Source organism: Bubalus bubalis, chromosome 10 (genome assembly GCF_019923935.1).
Source record: "Bubalus bubalis isolate 160015118507 breed Murrah chromosome 10, NDDB_SH_1, whole genome shotgun sequence".
Lineage (NCBI taxonomy): Eukaryota > Metazoa > Chordata > Mammalia > Artiodactyla > Bovidae > Bubalus > Bubalus bubalis.
In genome coordinates, this window is record NC_059166.1 from 50967453 (window position 1) to 50987827 (window position 20375).

General features: G+C 36.7%; 1 protein-coding gene across 2 annotated transcripts in view; it reads left to right on the top strand.

Moving 5' to 3' along the window:
• UFL1 (UFM1 specific ligase 1) overlaps nt 1–20375 on the top strand; it is a 69542-nt gene that overhangs the window by 37013 nt on the left and 12154 nt on the right. For both annotated transcript variants that reach the window (XM_006058050.4, XM_006058051.4), the window contains exons 7-12: nt 9277–9335; nt 11340–11486; nt 14145–14320; nt 14954–15133; nt 16841–16961; nt 19214–19330. In XM_006058050.4, coding sequence (XP_006058112.1) covers nt 9277–9335; nt 11340–11486; nt 14145–14320; nt 14954–15133; nt 16841–16961; nt 19214–19330 — 800 coding nt within the window. The remainder of the gene's footprint in view (nt 1–9276; nt 9336–11339; nt 11487–14144; nt 14321–14953; nt 15134–16840; nt 16962–19213; nt 19331–20375) is intronic.

Consider the following 20375-nt stretch of genomic DNA (forward strand, 5'->3'; position numbering starts at 1 on the left):
AAACCAGCTTGTACATCTGGAAATTCTTGGTTCACATAACTGCTAAAGCCTAACATGCAGCATAAGCTTGCACAATTCTATAGTACTTTGAACAGTCTTCTGTCATTGCCCCTCTTTGGGATTGGAATGAAAACTGACCTTATCAAGTCCTGTGACCACTGCTGAGTTTTCCAATTTTGCTGACATACAGAGTGCAGTATTTAACATCATCATCTTTTAGGATTTTTAAATAGTTCAGCTGGAATTCCATCACCTCCACTAGCTTTGTTCATAGTAATGCTTCCTAAGGCCCACTTGACTTCACACTCCAGGATGTCTTGCCCTAAGTGAGTGACCACACTGTCATGGTTATCCAGGTCATTGAGACTTTTTTGTATAATTCTTCTGTGTATTCTTGCTATCTTTTCTTAATCTTTTCTGCTTCTCTTATGTCCTTACCGTTTCTGTCCTTTATCATGCCCATCTTTGCATGAAATGTTCCCTTAATATGCCCAGTTTTCTTGAAGAGATCTCTAGTCTTTCCCATTCTGTTGTTTTCCTCTTTCTTTTCATTATTCACTTAAGGCCGTCTTGTCTCTCCTTGCTCTTCTCTGAAACTCCACATTCAGTTGGGTATATCTTTCCCTTTCTCCCTTGCCTTTAGCTTCTTTTCTCAGCTATTTGTAAAGCCTACTCAAAACCATTTTGCCTTCTTGCATTTCTTTTTCTTTGGGATGGTTTTGGTCACCTCTTCCTGTAAAATGTTATGAACTTCCATCTGTAATCTTTTGGCACCCTGTCTACCAGATGTAATCCCTTGAAACTATTTACCTCCACTGTATAATCATAAGGTATTTGATTTAGGTCATACCTGGCCTAGAGGTTTTCCCTACTTTCTTCAGTTTAAGCCTGAATTTTGCAATAAGGAGCTCATGATCTGAGCTACAGTCAGCTCCCAGTCTTGTTTGTACTGACTGTATGGAGCATCTCCCATTTTTGGCTGCAAAGAATATTGACCATCTGGTGATGTCCATGCATAGAATCATCTCTTGGAATCTTTTGAGTTTTTTTGTATATGGTATCATGTCATCTGCTTATAATGAAAATTTTACCTCTTCCCTTCCATTTTGGATACCTTTTATTGCTTTTTTTTGTCTGATTCCTGCAGCTAGGACTTCTGATACTCTGTTGAACGGAAGTGGTGAGAGTGGGCACGCTTGTCTTGTTCCAAAATTTTATTAGGAAAGTTTTCAGCTTTTCACCATTGACTATTACCTTATCTGTGGATTTGTCATACATAGCTTTTATTATGTTGAGATATGTTCTGTCTTACCCACTTGGGTAAGAATTTTTATCATGAATGGTTGTTGATATATGGTATCATGTCATCTGCTTATAATGAAAGTTTGTCAGATGCTTTTCTGCATCTGTTGAGATCATGTGGTTTTGTCTATTCTTTTCTTTATATGGTTTATCACATTCATTTGCATATGTTGAACCATTCTTGTGAACTTGGGATAGATTCCACTTGGGCATGGTGTATGGTCTTTTTTATGTGTTGTTTGATGCAGTTTGCTAATATGTTGTTGATATTTTTTGCATCTATATTCATCAAACATACTGACCTGTAATTTTCTTTTCTTTTCTTTTTTTTTTTTTTTTTTTTTGATGGTGTGTTTAGTTTTGGTATCAGGATGATTGTGGCTTCATGGAATGTCTTTGGGAGTGTTTCCTCCCCTTCAGTCTTTTGGAAGATTTTGAAAAGGATCAGTATAATTCTTTGTATGATTGGTAGAATTTGCCTGTGAAGCCATCAAGTTCTGGACTTTTGTTGTAGAAAGCTTTTAAATTAACGATTCTACTTTACTTCTAGGGATAGGTCTGTTCAAATTATGTAGTTCTTCTTGATTCAGTTTTGGTGGGCTGATTTTTTTTCTATGTTTGTAAATTGAAGTATAGTTATTTCTAGTGTTGTGCTACTTTCAGGTGTATCTTTGTCTGATTTTTGTATCAGGCTGATGGTAGCTTCATAGAATGACTTTTGGAGTATTTCCTCCTCTTCAGTATTTTGGAAGAGTTTGAGAAGGATCATTATAAGTTCTATGTATACTTGCTAGAATTCCTTATTGAAGCCATCCAGCCCTATACTTTTGTTTGCAGAGAGTTTTTTTATCATTATTATTATTACAGATGCTATTTTACTTAAACTGATTAGCCTGTTCAAATTATCTGTGCTTAATTCAGTTTTGGTGGACTGTGTATTTCTAGAAACTTGTCCATTTCTTCTGGGTTGTCTAATTTGATGGCATGTAATTGCTCATAGTATTCTCTTATAACAGATATTGTGTATTTCTGTGATATTGGTTGTTATTTCTTCTCTTTCATTTCTTGTTTTATTTGGTTCTCTCTTTTTCTTCTTGGTGAGCCTGGCTAGAGGTCTGTAATTTTGTTTACCCTTTCAAAGAACCAACTCTTGGTTTTATTGATTTTCTTTTTCTATTTTTTTTTTTAAATTGCAGTATAGTTAATTTACAGTGTGTTTCAGATGTACAACAACGTGATTCAGTTATATATGTATATGTGTATGTATATATATTCTTTTTCAGATTCTTTTTCCTTATAGATTATTACAAAATATTGAGTACAACTCCCTATGCTATACAGTGGTTCAGTTCAGTACAGTCACTCAGTCGTGTCTGACTCTTTGCAACCCCATGAACTGCCGCATGCCAGGCCTCCCTGTCCATCATCAACTCCTAGAGGTTACCCAAACTCATGTCCATTGAATTGGTGATGCCATCCAACCATCTCATCCTCTGTTGTCCCCTTCTTCTCCCACCCTCAATCTTTCCCAGAATCAGGGTCTTTTCAAATGAGTCAGTTCTTCGCATCAGGTGGCCAGAATTTTGGAGTTTCAGATTTAACATCAGTCCTTCCGATGAACACCCAGGACTGGTCTCCTTCAGAATGGACTGGTTGGATCTCCTTGCAGTCTAAAGGACTCTCAAGAGTCTTCTCCAACACCACAGTTCAAAAGCATCAATTCTTCAGCACTCAGCTTTCTTTATAGTCCAACTCTCATATCCATACATGACTATTAGAAAAACCATAGCCTTTACTAGACGGACCTTTGTTGGTAAAGTAATGTCTCTGCTTTTTAATATGCTGTCTACTTCCTTCCAAGGAGTAAGCGTCTTTTCATGGCTGCCAGTCACCATCTGCAGTGATATTGGAGCCCCCAAAAAATAAAGTCTGACACTGTTTCCACTGTTTCCCCATCTATTTGCCATGAAGTGATGGGACCAGATGCCATGATCTTAGTTTTCTGAATGTTGAGTTTTAAGCCAGTTACTTCACTCTCCTCTTTCACTTTCATCAAGAGGCTCTTTAGTTCTTCTTCACTCTCTGCCATAAGGTTGGTGTCATCTGCATATCTTAGGTTATTGATATTTCTCCTGCCAGTCTTGATTCCAGCTTGTGCTTCCTCCAGTCCAGCGTTTCTCTTGATGTACTCTGCATATAAGTTAAATAAGCAGGGTGACAATATACAGCCTTGATGTAGTCCTTTTCCTATTTGGAGCCAGTCTATTGTTCCATGTCCAGTTCTAACTGTTGCTTCCTGACCTGGATACAGGTTTCTTCTGGAACTCTGGAAGTTCTTCTGGTTCACCCAGAAGTATTCCCATCTCTTTCAGAATTTTCCACAGTTTATTGTGATCCACACAGTCAAAGGCTTTGGCATAGTCAATAAACCAGAAATAGATGTTTTTCTGGAACTCTCTTGCTTTTTCAATGATCCAGCGAATGTTGGCAGTTTGATCTCTGGTTCCTCTACCTTTTCTAAAACCAGCTTAAACATCTGGAAGTTCATGGTTCACAAGCCTGGCTTGGGTGGCGGTTTAATCATGAAGTCATGTCCACCTCTTGTGACCCCATGGACTGTAGGCTGCCAGGCTCCTCTGTCCATGGGATTTTCCACTAGAGTGGGTTGCCATTTCCGTCTCCAGGGGAACTTCCTGACCAGGGATTGAACCTGCATTTCCTGCACTACAGGTTGTCTCCTGCATTGCAGGCAGATTCTTTACCACCTGAGCCACTGGGGAAGCCCATGCTATACAGTAGGTTCTTGTTTATCTGTTTATGTATAGCAGTGGTGGTTTAGTCACTAAGTTGTGTCTGAGTCTTGCAACTGCATGGATGACAGCCCACCAGGCTCCTCTGTACATGGGATTTCCTAGGCATGAATGCCAGAGTGGGTTGACATTTCCTTCTCCAGGGGATCTTCCCCACCCAGGAATTGAACCAAGGTCTTCCAGATTGCAGGCAGATTTTTTACCATCTGAACCACCAGGCAAGCCCTATATATAGTAGTGTATATGTATCAATCCCAAGATTTTCATTTATCCCTCCCCTATTTCTCCCCCCATTTTCCCCTTGGGTAACTAAATTTGTTTTCAATGCCTGTGGGTCTGTTTCTGTTTTGTAAATAAGTTTATTCATATCATTTTCTAAAATTTCACATATAAGCAATATCATATGCTATTTGGCTTGCTTCTGTTAGTATGATAGTCTCTACTTCCATTCATGTTTCTGCAGAAAGTACCATTTTTCTTATGGCTAATGGACATTAGGTTACTGTGCTGCAATGAATATTGGGATGCATGTTTTTTTCAAATTATAGTTTTGTCTAGCTGTATGCCCAGGAGTGCAGTTACAGGATCACATGGTAGCTCTGTTTTTGGTTTTTTAAGGTACCTCCGTATTGTTCTCCATAGTCCCTGTAACAGATTCACATTCTTACCAACAGTGTTGGAGGGGTCCTTTTTCTCTACACCTTCCCCAGCATTTATTTATAGACTTTGATGATGATCATTCTGACTGGTATTAGGTGATACCTCATTGTAATTTTGATTTATAGTTCTGTAATAATTAGCAATGTTGAACATTATTTCATGTGCCTATTGGCCATCTGTATGTCTTTTATGGAATGTATGTCTTAAGTATTCCACCCATTTTTTCATTGGATTATTTCTAATTTTTTTAACTTATTTTATTTATCCTTCTCTGAGCTTCATTATTTCCTTCCTTCTGTTTGTTGTAGGTTTTATTTTTTCTTCTTTTTCTAGTTTTTTTAGGTGTTAGGTTAGGTTGTTTAATTCAGATTTTTCTTGTTTTTGGAGGACAGCCTGTATCATTATGAACTTCCCTCTAAGGGAATTGCTTTTGCTGCATCCCAGAGATTTTGTATGGTTGTGCTTTCATTGTCAGTTATCCCGAGGTATTTTCAGCGTTCCTGTTTGATTTCATCATGACCCATTATTTTTTTAGTAGCATGTTGGGTAGTCTCCACTAACAGTTTTTTTTTTCTTGTTTCTGTTTCTGTGGTCGATTTCTAGTTTCATACTGTTGTGGTCAAAAAAGATACTTGAAATAATTTCTACCCTCTTCAATTTGTTGAGGTTTGTTTTATAGCCCCTCATCTGTGGTCATTCCTTGAGAATGTTCCATGTGCACTTGGAAACTATGTGTATTCTTGGATCTTTTTAATGCATTGTCCTGAAAATATCAATTAAATCTGTTGTAGTGTACCATTGATTTTCTGTCTGGAAGATCTCTCCATTGATATGAATATGGTGCTGAAGTTTGCTACAGTTATTGTATTCCCATCAATTTCTCCCTTTATGTCTGTTAGTATTTGTTTTATGTATTCAGATGCTCCTAAGTTGGGTGTATATATGTTAACAAGTGTAATATCCTCTTGTATTGATCCTTTCATCATTATATAGTGTCCTAGTTTATCTTTTTTTATGGTCTCTATTTCAAAGTTTATTTTTCCTCAAATGAGTATTGCTAGCCTCTCTTTCTTGCCACTGCTATTTGCATGATATACTTTTATCCATCCCCTCACTTTTAATCCATATGTGTCATTTGCCCCCTAAAGTGGATCTTTTGTAGGCAGCATATTGTAGGCCCTTATTTTTTTTTCATCCAATCTGCCACTCTTTGACTGGATTGGAGCATTTAGTCTATTGACCTTTAAGGTAATTATTGGTATATATTTCCATTTTAAACCTTGTTTTCCAGTTGTTTTGTATTTCTTAATGGTTCCTTTTTCTTTTTGTCTTTCCTTTTGTGGTTTGATGGTTTTCTTTTGTATTATGCTTTTGTTCTCTTTTGGGTTTTGTGAATCTATTGTGTGTTTTTGATTTGTGATTACTCTATTTTTCAGATGTTTTAACACATTCCAAACCCTTGCTTTAAACTGGTAATCATATAGGCTCAAACATACTCTTAAAAATCTATATTTTACTACTCTTTTCCCCCATATTTTATGATTTTGATGCCCTCTTTCACACCTTCATGTTTATCCTTTTGCTGGTCATTGTAGTTGTTGTCACTTTCTTTCACAGTATTTTTTTAATCTGTGTAGTGGCCTATTTAAGTCATTTACTTTTCAGCTGTGATTTTTCCCCCCCTACAGATTCTTCCTTCTTTTCTATTTAAAGAAGACCTTTCAATATTTCTGTTAGGATAGGTTTGGTATTGCTGTATTTTTTTTAAGTTTTTGCTTGTCTGAGTAATTCTCTCTCCTATTTTAAATGACATTATTGCTGGTAGAGTTTGCTAAGTTGTAGGTTTCCCTTTCAAATGTCAATTTCTTCTGGCCTGAAACCTTTTTGTAGAGAAATCAGTTGATAGGCTTAAGTGGGTTCCCTTTGTAACTCTGTTTTTACTTTTGCTGCCTAGAAACCTTTCTCTAACTTTGCTATTTTAATTATAATATGTCTTATTGTGGGTTTGTTTGGGTTCATCTTTTTTGGAGGGGAGCTTCTGTGCTTCCTTTACCTGGATATCTGTTTCCTTAGATTTGGGAGATTTTCAGCCATAATTTCTTCCAGTGTTTTCAATCCCCTTTTCTCTTCTGAGATCCTGTTATGCACAGATTGGCACACTTTATATTGTCCCATGCTACTGCTACTGCTAAGTCACTTCAGTCGTGTCTGACTCTGTGTGACCCCATAGACGGCAGCCCACCAGGCTCCCCTGTCCCTGGGATTCTCCAGGCAAGAACACTGGAGTAGGTTGCCATTTCCTTCTCCAATGCGTGAAAGTGAAAAGTGAAAACTGAAAGTGAAGTCGCTCAGTCGTGTCCGACTCTTCGAGACCCCATGGACGGCAGCCTACCAGGCTCCTCTGCCCATGGGATTTTCCAGGCAAGAGTACTGGAATGGGGTGCCATTGCCTTCTGCATATTATCCCATAGGTCTCATATATTGCTTTCATTGTTTTTCATTTGTCTTTTTGTCTGCTGCTCTTATTGGGTGATTTCCATTATTCTACCTTCCAGATCATTTATTCATTTTCTGTATCATTCATTTTGCTATTGATTTCCTTTAACTTGGCTTTAATCTCAACAAATAAGTTTTCTAGTTTTTCTTGATTCTTCTTTATAGTTAACTTGTTACAGAGATCTGCATTTCTGTTGATAACCTTTCTTAATTCTTCAGTAGTTTTATTACCTCCTTTTTGAACTCAGGGTCTAGTAGACTGGATAAGTTTGTTTCTTTTTTTTTTTTTTTATCTTTTCCTTACAGGGGAATTGTCTTGATCTTTTAAATGGGTATGGTCCCTCTTCATTTTACTTACATTTTTCTGACTCTGTTAATTTAGGAGAAATAGCTATCTACTGTGGTCTTAGAGGACTGATTTTATGTAGGAGCATCCCTGGGTAGCCTGCATGAGTCTAATATTTGGTGCGAGGGCTCTTTTTAGTACAGGTGCTTGTCAAGTCTTTTCTCAGTATGTGCTGGCCATTATCCCCTTGATGGGGGTGTGACTGTTATTGTGACCAGAGCTTCCAGTGGATATTGAGCAGGGCCTCCTCTTCTCTCTGTGGTTCTCAGAGCCCTGTTGGGAACAGAGCTGCTCCCCAGTTGTTGGAGTAGAAATCCCCAGATCCATTTCAAAGCTGTGGTATGAGAAAGGCAGGACTGGAGTGCTCCCACTGGGAGAGAAACCACTGCGTAATTCCTCTGCAGAAGCTGCCCACTGGGAGTGCACTCTGTGGTGTTGCCTGTCAGTCATCATGTGGGCTCATAAAGTGCACTGTTGGAATTGCCCTTGACCCCTTCTCAACCATTGGAACGCAGGAAATTGGCCTGGGTTACCCTCAAGCACTGTGCTCACAAAACCACTAGCACAGATCTACAGGCTCAGGTCCCCTGTAGTTAGGCACCTAAACTGTCATGGTCACACACCTGGACCTGCCATGAGAGCTACAGACCCCAGTCCCACCTGTATATATGCATGCCCCCAAAGCTTGCAACTGTTAATGCCAGACCTGCCCCAGCCACAGGAGCGCCAGTAATCTGCTTGTATGTCCAACAGGTGCTGAGCTTGCAAAACCACCAGCATGGCATAAATCTATAGATCGATCAGCCACTGAGACAGCTCAGATTTCAGCCCCACCTCCAAATGTGGGCATCACTCCAGCTCTTGCATCCTCCCAGAGCTCATAAAGGAAGATCCACACTGCTTTGAGCACACAGAGATTAAAGATGCTCTGGTGGGGCCCTGCTCTTCCCTTCTCTCGAGGGTTACTGTATTAACAATGGGGCTTCTACAGCAGATTCAGGGTCAATCCTGTTTACACCTCTGAAGCGCACTCCACCTCCTTCAGGCTGTTTCTGCACAGCCAACCCCTGTCCTGTCCCCTGGACCCCAAGTTTCAGCACTCAGCCTGTGATGTCCACTAGCAGACGTGTGTCCTTGGCTAGGGATTGCAGCGAGGTGGACAGGACCATTAGTGCCAATCTCTCTCTGTTCTGCCTGTGGCAGACCAGTTACTACACACTCCCCAGTCTCCGAAGCTCTCTTTCCGTCCTGGTTGACATTTCAGCCAGTGAAAGGGGTTCCCAGGGTGAAGGAACCTTTCCTCTTTCACAGGTCCTTTCTGAGGGCATAGATCCTGTCCCAACTCCTTTTTCTCTTCCTACCCAGTTTCTTGGTGATCTTTCTTGCAACTTCAGTTGTATGAGTTCTGTCAGCTTTCAGAAGGTATTCTGTGAGAATTACTCCACATGTAGATGCATTTTTGATGTATTTATGGGAGGAGATGGACTCCACATCTTTCTTTTCCACCGTCTTGATCTCTGATACAATTTTTGCCTTCATTTTTTTTCTTCTAAATTAATTTATGTTTTTTCATAAGCTAATCATACTAGTTTATTTAATTCCTAACTATGTGCAACTCTATAATCAGTAAAAAGGTTTTTGTTTTGTTTCCTCTACATAAAGGCCTACAGCAGTGAATTCTTTGATTTCAAGATATGGATTTCAGGAGCAGCTTCTTTACTGTGAGTTTGATTTAAATTGCATTTCACATAATTGGCTTTTGAATAGACTAAATATAAAACTTAACTAATTATAGTATTTTTACCTCTTTTAATCTTAAAACTTATTAAAATATTTCTAGTTGCTAAGTTTCTCTATACCATTTTTCATGTATGTGTCTTATCTGTTATATTCACCATGTAGTATTAGGTACCTCAAAAGAATGGGATTTTTAAAGAAATTGTGTGTGTCTATAAAATACTCTGTTGTGTGTATGCATATATAGAGAGATTTAAAATTTTAGGATTAAGAATAATTTTCACTTTGTTCTTACCAATTTTTACTAAATTTTTTTATGAAAGTAAGTGTGTGGGGGCTTTCCTAGTGCCTCAGATGGTAAAGAATCTGCCTGCAATACAGGAGACCTGGGTTCAATCCTTGGATCAGGAAGATCCTCTGGAGTAGAAAATAGCAACCCACTCCAGTATTCTTGCCTGGAAAATGCCATGAACAGAGGAGCTAGCTGGTGGGTTATCATCCATGGGGTGTTTAGCTAAAAAAATTTTAAAAAAAGCTTATAGCATTAAAAGTATATTCTTAGCATTTAAAAAATAAGTAATTCTCTAAAATAATGTTGGTCCATTGCCTATTTTGTATGTGAAACTTTTTTTTTCAAACTGTAAACTTTTTATTTTGTCTCGGTGTATAGCCGATTAACAATGTGGTAGTTTATATGTATATATATGGCTGAGTTCTTTCGCTCTTCATCTGTGAAACTCTTAAGAGGTTTTGAAGGCTTTTTTTTTTTTTTCCTAAGCTTGGCTGGAATAATTTTTTAAAGCAGTGGCTTAATTTTTCAACTCCGGTATCTATGCAAGTATAAGAATTAAAATAAATAATGGAAAAGAAATTCAAATTCAGAACCAAAAGTTTAATTTTTATTTACTACCAAAAGTTTAATTTTTATTCACTATGTTTTTCAGAATGTGGAGATAAATTTTTTAAGACAAATTTAAAATTAAAAATGTGATGTATTTTGGAATCTGCTTAATTGGGTTTGGTGGAATTTCATTATCATGTAAACTTCTTTAAGTAATAACTGATAACTTGATAATTTTGGTCTGAATTTAGCTTGGATTTGTGTTGTACAATCACACAAAATTTTAAATTATGTGTTTGAAATCTAGACCTTTCTGATGTATTCTAATTTACTCAGCAATGGAATTCTGAAATTCATTTTTAAAACTAATTTTTATTTCTGTTAAAGGCTAAGTTTCCTGAATCATTTTGTCCCAGGCATCTTTTGAATGCTCTTGTTGGTACACTTAGAAATAACTACTTCCTATCTGCTTTATCTTTTTTTTAGGGGATTGGTATTTAAAACAACAAAGTATGTAGTGTAGTTAAGTGTTACAGTTTAAATAAAAAGCATAAATTTGGTGTTAATAGCAGCACCAGTAGGTGGCAGAGTTGAAGTTTACACTATCTGGGTCCATACCCATCCTCTTAACCATGCATTATACTTCTGTTATAGGTAGGGTTTTAATGTGTTGCTTCAGTTTAAACAGTGGAAGTATAATAATTTATACAGATTTTCATGGCTTCATTTTACACTGTTGATTCTAATAGGATCCAGGTGTCTTGATTTTCTAAATATGAGAATATTGAACTTGGTTACACCAGTGATTGTGTATTATCTATTCTGAAAGTGTATAGTCATCTACTTTTAATCATGAGATAGATAATGGAATGTTTTTCCAAAATAACTCAGACTAAACAGTTCAACATTAATATTAATTAGTTTGAATTACAGTTCAGCATCTTTATCTAGTTGACACATTTTCCTAAATTTATGACATGAGTATTCTCATAAATGGCAGAAAAGTTTTGTCTAAAATATAATGTCTTTATTTAGTAGGCAATTTGAATTTTAAATTGCTTTTTTTAAGGATAATAAATAAATGGTGAAATTGTAAAGTGTTTTTGAGATTTTTATCTGCTCTGTTTCTATTTGTTTTTCTTTTAAGCTGTTCTTGAAGAACTTGTTAATGATGGACGCTTACGAGGCACTGTGGTTGGTGGGAGACAGGATAAGGCAGTGTTTATCCCTGACATTTACTCCAGAACACAGAGTACTTGGGTGGATTCTTTTCTCAGGCAGAATGGCTATCTGGGTAAATTTTTTTTTTTTTTCTTTAAACGAAAAATCATTTCTAATGTTAAACACATTCTTAGAAAGACTGTATTAACCCTGGGAGTGAGTACACATGTACTTTACTGTTGGCCAGCACACTAGAGTGGTTCTCTTTGAATATGAAAGTAGTCACATTGAAGGTTTTTGTGAGTCATGCAACTGAGTTTAATTCCATAGTCACTGAACAGTTGTAATGTAGAAAGGCCAAAGCTGGTATTGATTGTTACCAGCCTTCCAGTAATGTGATACTATATATCAAATACTTCCAGTTCTTTTTAATTCATAAAAAGTAATTGTTTTTATAACTTATAACTTATGAAGTTGCCTGGTTTACATAATCTTAGAAATACTTTATTGGCTGTAAGTTTTATCATTTTTATTAGTTATCCACTATTTCAGAAACATTGAAGTTGTACTAAATTCTGTTTCTGAGGTTCCATCATTTGGATGAAATACATTGATTGAATTTAATCATTAAAACAAGTAGTGCGTGTATGTATTAGTCACTCAGTCATGTCTGACTCTGCTACCCCATGCACTGTAGAGGACCAGGCTTCTCTGTCCATGGAATTCTCCAGGCAAGAATACTGGAGTGGGTTGCCATTCCCTTCTCCAGGGGAATCTTCCCAACCCAGAGACCGAATCCAGGTCTCCTGCATTGCAGGCAGATTCTTTACTGCCTGAGCCACTAGAGAAACCCGAGAGATGAGTTACCTAAAAATAAGTAACCTATAAGTCATTAGATAGTTAGTTCAGTCACTCAGTCGTGTCCAACTCTTTGCAACCCCATGAATCGCTGCACGCCAGGCCTCCCTGTCCATCACCAACTCCCAGAGTTCACTCAGACTCAGGTCCATCGAGTCGGTGATGCCATCCAGCCATCTCATCCTCTGTCATCCCCTTTTCCTTCTGCCTCCAATCCCTCCCAGCATCAGAGTCTTTTCCATTGAGTCAACTCTTCGCATGAGGTGGCCAAAGTACTGAAGCTTTAGCATCATTCCTTCCAAAGAACACCCAGGGCTGATCTCCTTTAGAATGGACTGGTTGGATTTCCTTGCAGTCCAAGGGACTCTCAAGAGTCTTCTCCAACACCACAGTTCAAAAGCATCAATTCTTCGGCACTCAGCTTTCTTCACAGTCCAACTCTCACATCCATACATGACCACAGGAAAAACCATAGCCTTGACTAGACAAATCTTTGTTGGCAAAGTAATGTCTCTGCTTTTCAATATGCTGTCTAGGTTGGTCATAACTTTCCTTCCAAGGAGTAAGCGTCTTTGAATTTCATGGCTGCAGTCACCATCTGCAGTGATTTTGGAGCCCAAAAAAATAAAGTCTGACACTGTTGCCACTGTTTCCCCATCTATTTCCCATGAAGTGATGGGACCAGATGCCATGATCTTCGTTTTCTGAATGTTGAGCTTTAAGCCAGCTTTTTCACTCTCCTCTTCCACTTTCATCAAGAGGCTTTGTAGTTCCTCTTCACTTTCTGCCATAAGGGTGGTATCATCTGCGTATCTGAGGTTATTGATAATTCTCCCGTTAATCTTGATTCCAGCTTGTGCTTCTTCCAGCCCAGCGTTTCTCAGGATATACTCTGCATATAAGTTAAATAAGCAGGGTGACAATATACAGCCTTGACGAACTCCTTTTCCTAATTGGAACCAGTTTGTTGTTCCATGTCCAGTTCTAACTGTTGCTTCCTGACCTGCATATAGGTTTCTCAAGTCATTAGCGTTCAGTTTAAATGTGTGCTAGAATGAGTACTGGTTTGACTTACATTTTCTTGACTTTCTGTAATGTGCCTTTGCAGCGAAGGATTTGAATTAAAATTTTGTTGTAATTAATTTTCTTAAATATTATTATTTGAGGACAAAGAGAGGTTGGTAGCTATCTCCAGTAACTTTAATGGCTGCAAATTTAAGTCTTAAATATTTTACTTTTTATATACTAGATCTTTTATTAGTATAAATTAGACTAGAGAATTGCTATCGTCAATTGTCTGTTAAAACATTTGAAAAATAAATTCCATTCCTTTTGCTGTGATAAGAAAAATTTCAATTTTTGTTTCTCTAATCATTACATTCCTTTATCCTCAGTTCTATTTTTATTGCCCTTTTGTCTTTTGTCCTCATGCTTCCCTTCGACTCCTCAGTTGGAGAGTAAAAGACAAAGCAGGATTAATGAAGTACTTGAACCAATTTATCTACAAATATGTTTAGTAATAAAAATTTGGGAGTGTAACATAGGGCCCCAGTGGCTCAGCAGTAAAGAATCTGCCTGCAGTATAGGAGACGCAGCAGGAGCCAAGGGTTTGATCCCTGGGTTGGGAAGATCCCCTGGAGAAGGAAATGGCAACCCTCTCCAGTATTCTTGCTTGAAAAATTCCATGGACAGAGAAGCCTGACGGGCACACTACAGTCCATGGGGTCTCAAAGAGTTGGACATAACTGAGCATGCGTGCAAACACAGCACAAGGTAATATAACTAGGAAAGAGGCTGTGATATGTTATATTCTTGAAAAATTCTATTAAAATACAATGCATTCCCAAAGAATAGATTTTGATAGAACTTAACATTTTCTAAGAATTCTAAGAGTGATTAACAATTCTATTCCAATCTTGTAATGCATTTCTAGAATTTGATGCTTTATCCAGACTTGGAATCCCAGATGCTATGAGCTACATAAAGAAAAGATATAAGACTACACAACTCTTGTTTTTGAAAGCAGCTTGTGTTGGCCAAGGACTTGTGGATCAGGTGGAAGCATCAGTAGAGGAAGCCATCAGCTCTGGAACATGGGTTGATATTGCAGTATGTTTTATCTTTTTCTTCTTAATTTTCCTTTAAGCCAAGAACAGCTGGTATTTCACTAGTATATGACCATTTTAAGAATTAGGATACAGCTCTCAGGAGGAATACTTTCATGGTTGGGGGAGGGAGAGGGATATAATGAAAATGATAATTTCAGATGGTAGAAAGAGCTAAGAAGAAATGTGTATTGGAGACAAAGGTATCAAGAATTGAAGTTAGATTGTGAGTTTATGAGAGGAAGGAAGCGTGACTTGGAGGTTTAGGGCCTGATTAACGGAATGGAAAGTGGGTCCATTGGTTAAGATCAGGGAACAGTGGGGAAGAGAAGATGGGAGCTGGGTTCTGGACACACCCGGAGGCACAAACCAAGTTGTTTTGAACAGGACATGTTAAAGTTTGAGATGCCTGTTTAGGTATGGGTTGAGGTAGGTTAGGGAAGCAGTAAGACATGTGATTTCAGAGTTCAGAGTGGTGATAAAATTAGAAATATAATTTGGGAGGTTGTTCAGCATATAGATGGTTCCAAAACCATTGAACTTAATGAGATCACTTAGGGAGGGCATATACATAACAAATGGTTGATCTGTATTATATCGCACTTATACTTTGTTTTCATTTTGTTTGTAATTCTAGCCTCTGCTACCCAGTTCCTTATCAGTTGAAGATGCTGCAATATTGCTGCAACATGTAATGAGAGCACTCAGCAAACAGGCTTCAGCTGTAGTCTTTAGTGATACTATTGTAGTCAGTGAAAAATTTATAAATGATTGTACAGACCTGTTCAGTGAACTGATGCACCAGAAAGCTGAAAAGGTATGCCAGATTTCCTTTCGCCTACTGATTTAACAGTATTTTCACATTACAGTCATCTGATGACTTTTGAAAATAAGGTAAGCCATATACCCAAAACTGAAAACTGTTTCATACATTATTTTCCTTCACTGCATCATTCCTTATTTCCTCTCCTGGATTTGTTTTTCTCCTCCTTCATTCCCATCAGAATATAGAAGTTAGAACATAGGAAGCTGATTTTATAAATCAAAATCTTATCAATGAAATTATACACTTATCGCCTGAGAGTATTTGTCCAACATTAAAATCCATAAAAATGATACCAGTGTATTATATGCATAATATAGAGTGTATCTATTTATCAATACACATTATATTTACTATATCTAGCAGAACCTCATAATTTTACCTATTTAGTAGTTACCAGCCAGATGACTTAATGAGGAAAGAAATTGTTACTATCCACATTGATTAGTTCCTCAGAGCAACTGCTGTGGAAGTGTTTAGAAGCAGAGGTCATACCATGTCTGCTTTAATGACTGTTGAATTCATGTTTCTGGTTAACAGCACCCCCATAATAAAGCCTGCTCACAAATAGGTAGAAAAAACCCATTTATATCTCAGACTTAATAATTCATGAGGGCCTATTAAGTATATAATTTGTGTTTATCTGTATTCCTTCTAAGCTCCTTAATAGTCTTTAAAATGACATAACTTTTCTATATTTGGCCTGCAAACCAGCAGAGAGGAGTGTAAAGTACACTGGATTGATATCTGTAAACCTGAGTTCTAATTTCAGCTTGTTGACCCTGTAGGTGTTTGACTAATAGACCTCCAGTTCCCCCATCTTCAAAGAAAAGGATGATGCCTATTCTTAAAAGGATAAATGTGAATTAAGGAATGATGTAAATAAAATGTCTGATACATGTTAGCTACCAGTTAGTAAAGGACTACATTATTATTTTCATTTGTGACCTTTCACTAAACTGCAGTTTAACACTATCATTTTTTTTCTTGTTTTCCTCCCTCCAACCACAAAAATAAATTCAGGGGGAAAAAAATTCCTTTGTTTGAACTGTCATTTCAAATAAAATGACACTCAAACAAAATGATACAACATTTCATTGGAAAACTGAAAAGGAAATATTTTCAACAAAATGTTTTTCACTACAGATTTAGAACCATTTTCTGAACTTTTAAATAGTTCATTGTTTCTAACATAAATTTATAAAAAAGCAGAGATCAAGAATGAGTCCAGAGTGGGGAAGAGTTTACATGACTAAGTATGCAACTTATATGTGATCATTATTGTGGGAATGGAGATTTCATTATCTTTCTAGTCATCTCGGATATCCAAGTGGTACTAGACCATGGGAGTCTTGAAAAGAGAGGGAGAAAGGGTCACCTGGTAGGCAGTGGCAAAATTAGCCAATAACATTTAAAGAGGATTATATCCAGTACTGTGTGACCAGTTAGTTGTTAAGTGATCAAGCATAGGATTTCTCATTACCTGGTGATAATTACAAGAAGTCAAGGACAACAGGGAAGGAGATTGATTTGGGGCAAGGACTAACAATCTGAGTGGCAGCTGAGACAAAGCTCTATAATTCTTAGCAGTGAAACCAAACAAAAAACAATTAGGATATGAGTATATAAACAAGTTTTATTTTATGCATTTTGTAATATTTTATATATTTGCCTACAAAAAATAAGCATGTTTTATTTCAGGAAATGAAAAACAATCCTGTTCATTTAATCACTGAAGAAGATCTGAAACAAATCTCCATTTTAGAAAGCATTAATACAAGTAAAAAGGATAAAAAAGATGAACGAAGGAGGAAAGCAACAGGTAACAAATTATTAACAACATGGAAGATTCAAGATGAGTTTTTTATTCATTGCCATGAACTTTGTATTTATCAGACCTTTAGGAAGGCCTTTTGTTTAATTCACCTGCTGATATTAACCACATCTTTTGCTAATGAATTAACTTGATTATAAAAATGAAAATATTGATGGTTACTCTTCATTTTGTGAGAATTAAGCTAATTTCATGACCTCCTGTTCCCATTGCTGTTTAATGTTCCAGCCCTAGTAGCTTTCTTTTTCCTTCTTGATTCTCAGACTTTGCAAGTTTATGTTCACTTCTACCTGGAATGGTCTCATGAATTCAAGTAACTGTTTCCTTCTTATCATCAAGAGCTCCCCTTGAAATGTCATTTCCTCACAGAGGCCTGCCCAACCACCACCCAGAATAGTAGACAACATTGTCAGTCTCCATATATTATTCTCCTAGTTTTTTACATCACTTTTATGACTGTGATGTCTTTTATCATTTTGGAATCTTCTCCATCTCATTTATTGTTTCCCTAATACTTAGAGCACTCCTTGGCATATTTTAAGTGCTCCATAAGTATTTATTGAGTGAATGAATTTCCTGAGGGCCTGTTTTTATGTATTCTTTTAATTTAGAATCACTGGAAATTATCCTAGGTATCACTGGTATACTAGTAACTTGCATTGGGAAATTAACACACATTTTCCATACTTTTTGTAGTATGAAAAATTTTATTAGTGCTATATCAAGGTTAAAGAAATTAGATATTCAACGTATTTAATCAATAAATACAGCTATATTGAACATCCATTATAAAAACTTTATTTGCTGTGGAAGCTCACTACTTCAAGATTATTTTTCTCTTCAAAAATCTTTTTCTACAAAGTCAATAATGGTGTTCTGAAATTTCTCTATTCTAGGAAAACTAGAATATGGTAAATTACTGTAAAAAATCATAATTTTCATAGCAATGCATATTTTGTTATTTGAAGATTTAAATCCACTTAATCAGTTGGTTGTACTTACATCAGTATAACTAGTCTGCTTTATATCCTTCTTAAAATTCAGGGTCATCTGGTGTTCTGATACTGCTGTTAAATAGTTTAATTACAGTTCATGGAATAATGTCAAACATATTTACCATAAGAAATGTATTACCAAATGTAAAAAACACATTCACTTTAAACTTTAATTTGAAAGTTGTGTTTTTCTATCATAAAAGCAATAGAACTTACAGAAAATGATGAAATCTAGGTGGCTCAGCTGATAATCAGTCTGCTTGCAAAGTGGGAGACCTGGGTTCGATCCTGGGTTGGGAAGATCCCCTGGAGAAGGAAACGGCTACCCACTCCAGTATTCTGGCCTGGAGAATTCCATGGACTGTATAGTCCATGGGGCTGCAAAGAGTCAGACATGACTATGTGACTTTCAGTTCACTTTGACTTTAAGGGAATTCTACTTAGAGTTTAGAACAAGAATCTTTGTTTATACATATATATATCATTCTATTTTAAAAATGAATCTTTTATGAAATAATTTTCAATGTTATAATCCCATTATTATTTTATTTTGTCAAATAGATATTTTAAATGTAGATATATAATAGAGGAATACTCTAATTTATTGATAGTGTCTTAGTCTGTTTCTTGGTTTGTATTTTTTTAGTCTTTATTTGGCCAGTAGGTGATTGATATTTTTCCACTTAACCAATTTATGGTCAATAATTATTGAGTGCCTGTTATCTGTCCAGCATTGCCTTAACCCTGAGGATGTGAACATTAGTGAGAGAGGCTCCCTACTGTCAAGAAGTTCATTGTCTTTTTTAGGGTGGTGGGAGAGTCAGCATGTCTCCTGTAAACCTGGGGAATAATCTTTCAATCAAGAAGACAAACCCAAATTTGTGAGGTACTGGAATAGGGGCTGTTAGTGAGGCTGTGGTAACAGAGATAAACAACTTAGGGCACTTTTGAGGAAGATAGAAGGAAGCTAAAGGGATGAGTTTGGCCAGGAAAAAGTCAAAGCTTCAGAAAATAGATGTTATTACAGAAAGACTGCATTTAGAGTAAATAGGCTATCTAAGTGAGTTGCTTTAATTCAAATATTTCATCTTATTATTTATTAATTTTTATTGTTTGAATTTTTAAAATATTTTAATAAACCACAACATTAAAAAGTGGCTAAAAGTTAAGTTTATTTGGCAATATAGTGTCATTATTTCTAAAAACAGTATTAGGTAATACTAACTAATGTCATTTTCCCATCAGAGGGCAGTGGAAGCGTGAGAGGAGGCGGTGGCAGCAATGCCCGAGAGTACAAAATTAAAAAAACCAAGAAGAAAGGAAGAAAAGATGACGATAGTGATGATGAGTCATCTCACACAGGTGTGTAGCTCATTTTACTTCTCCTTTGTATGTGTGTGATTTTTTTTAACTTACTTTCTTAAGATGCATACAGTGAGGTGTCTGTGATTATGCAGGAAGTCCTTGCTTTGTGGAGTTTCACTGGGCACAATTTCACAGTTAAATAACACCAGTACCCCAACAATGCAGTTCATATTTCAGTCACCAGGGTAGTGTACTGAGTAATTGCATAAGGTACAGACTTGGCTGCTGGCTCCTTAGTCCACAGATCACATAAATAACAGATGTGCATCATGGTCTGTGACAGTCACATCACTTATTTCCAAGTTTGTCAAAGACTGATCACTGTGCGTCTCTTAACTTGCTTTATGCACTGAAAACACAGCATGTAGTTTGTGTTACCTCCTTGTCCCCCAGTGATAAATCCATGTGACATTTTATAAAAATGCATAATCAAAAGAGGAAATTGGCCAACAAAGATGAATGTGTGGCAAAGGAAACTGATAACACTGGAAATATGAATCAAGAATAAGTGGAGTTGTAGAAGAAATATCTGACTGTGGGAATGTTGAAGTTGCCTCTGTTCAAGAAACTTTAGCTGCACAGAGGAGCTTGGTAAAGCACACGACGTAAATAAGGGAAATGATTATGACAAAAAGGATAAAGATGTCTTCAGGGTATGAAATTGACAAAAAAGCTTCACCTTAAAGGAATTCTCATAAGTGTTTCACAGTGTTGAGAGGGCAAAGAATAAAATGTTGGAAGCTGATTGAGAGTTAAAAAGGGAATATGACAGCTTGCTCAGGCATAGAAAAGGTGCTTGCTCTGTATTTTAAGTTACAGGATGAGACGAAGGTAAGCAGTGTTCAAATTATTCTTGATAAGTTTTTTACAAAGAAAGTATTTCCATTCTCAGTGTTTCTGATGCACTAAATTACAATGTACTATATTAGAATTATTAGTCTTATTTTTCATTTCCATATACATTCATAACCAGCAATAAGAACTTTGAATGTTTTCACAAACATTTTTAAAAGGTTACAGAACAATCATAAATTTTCCCATT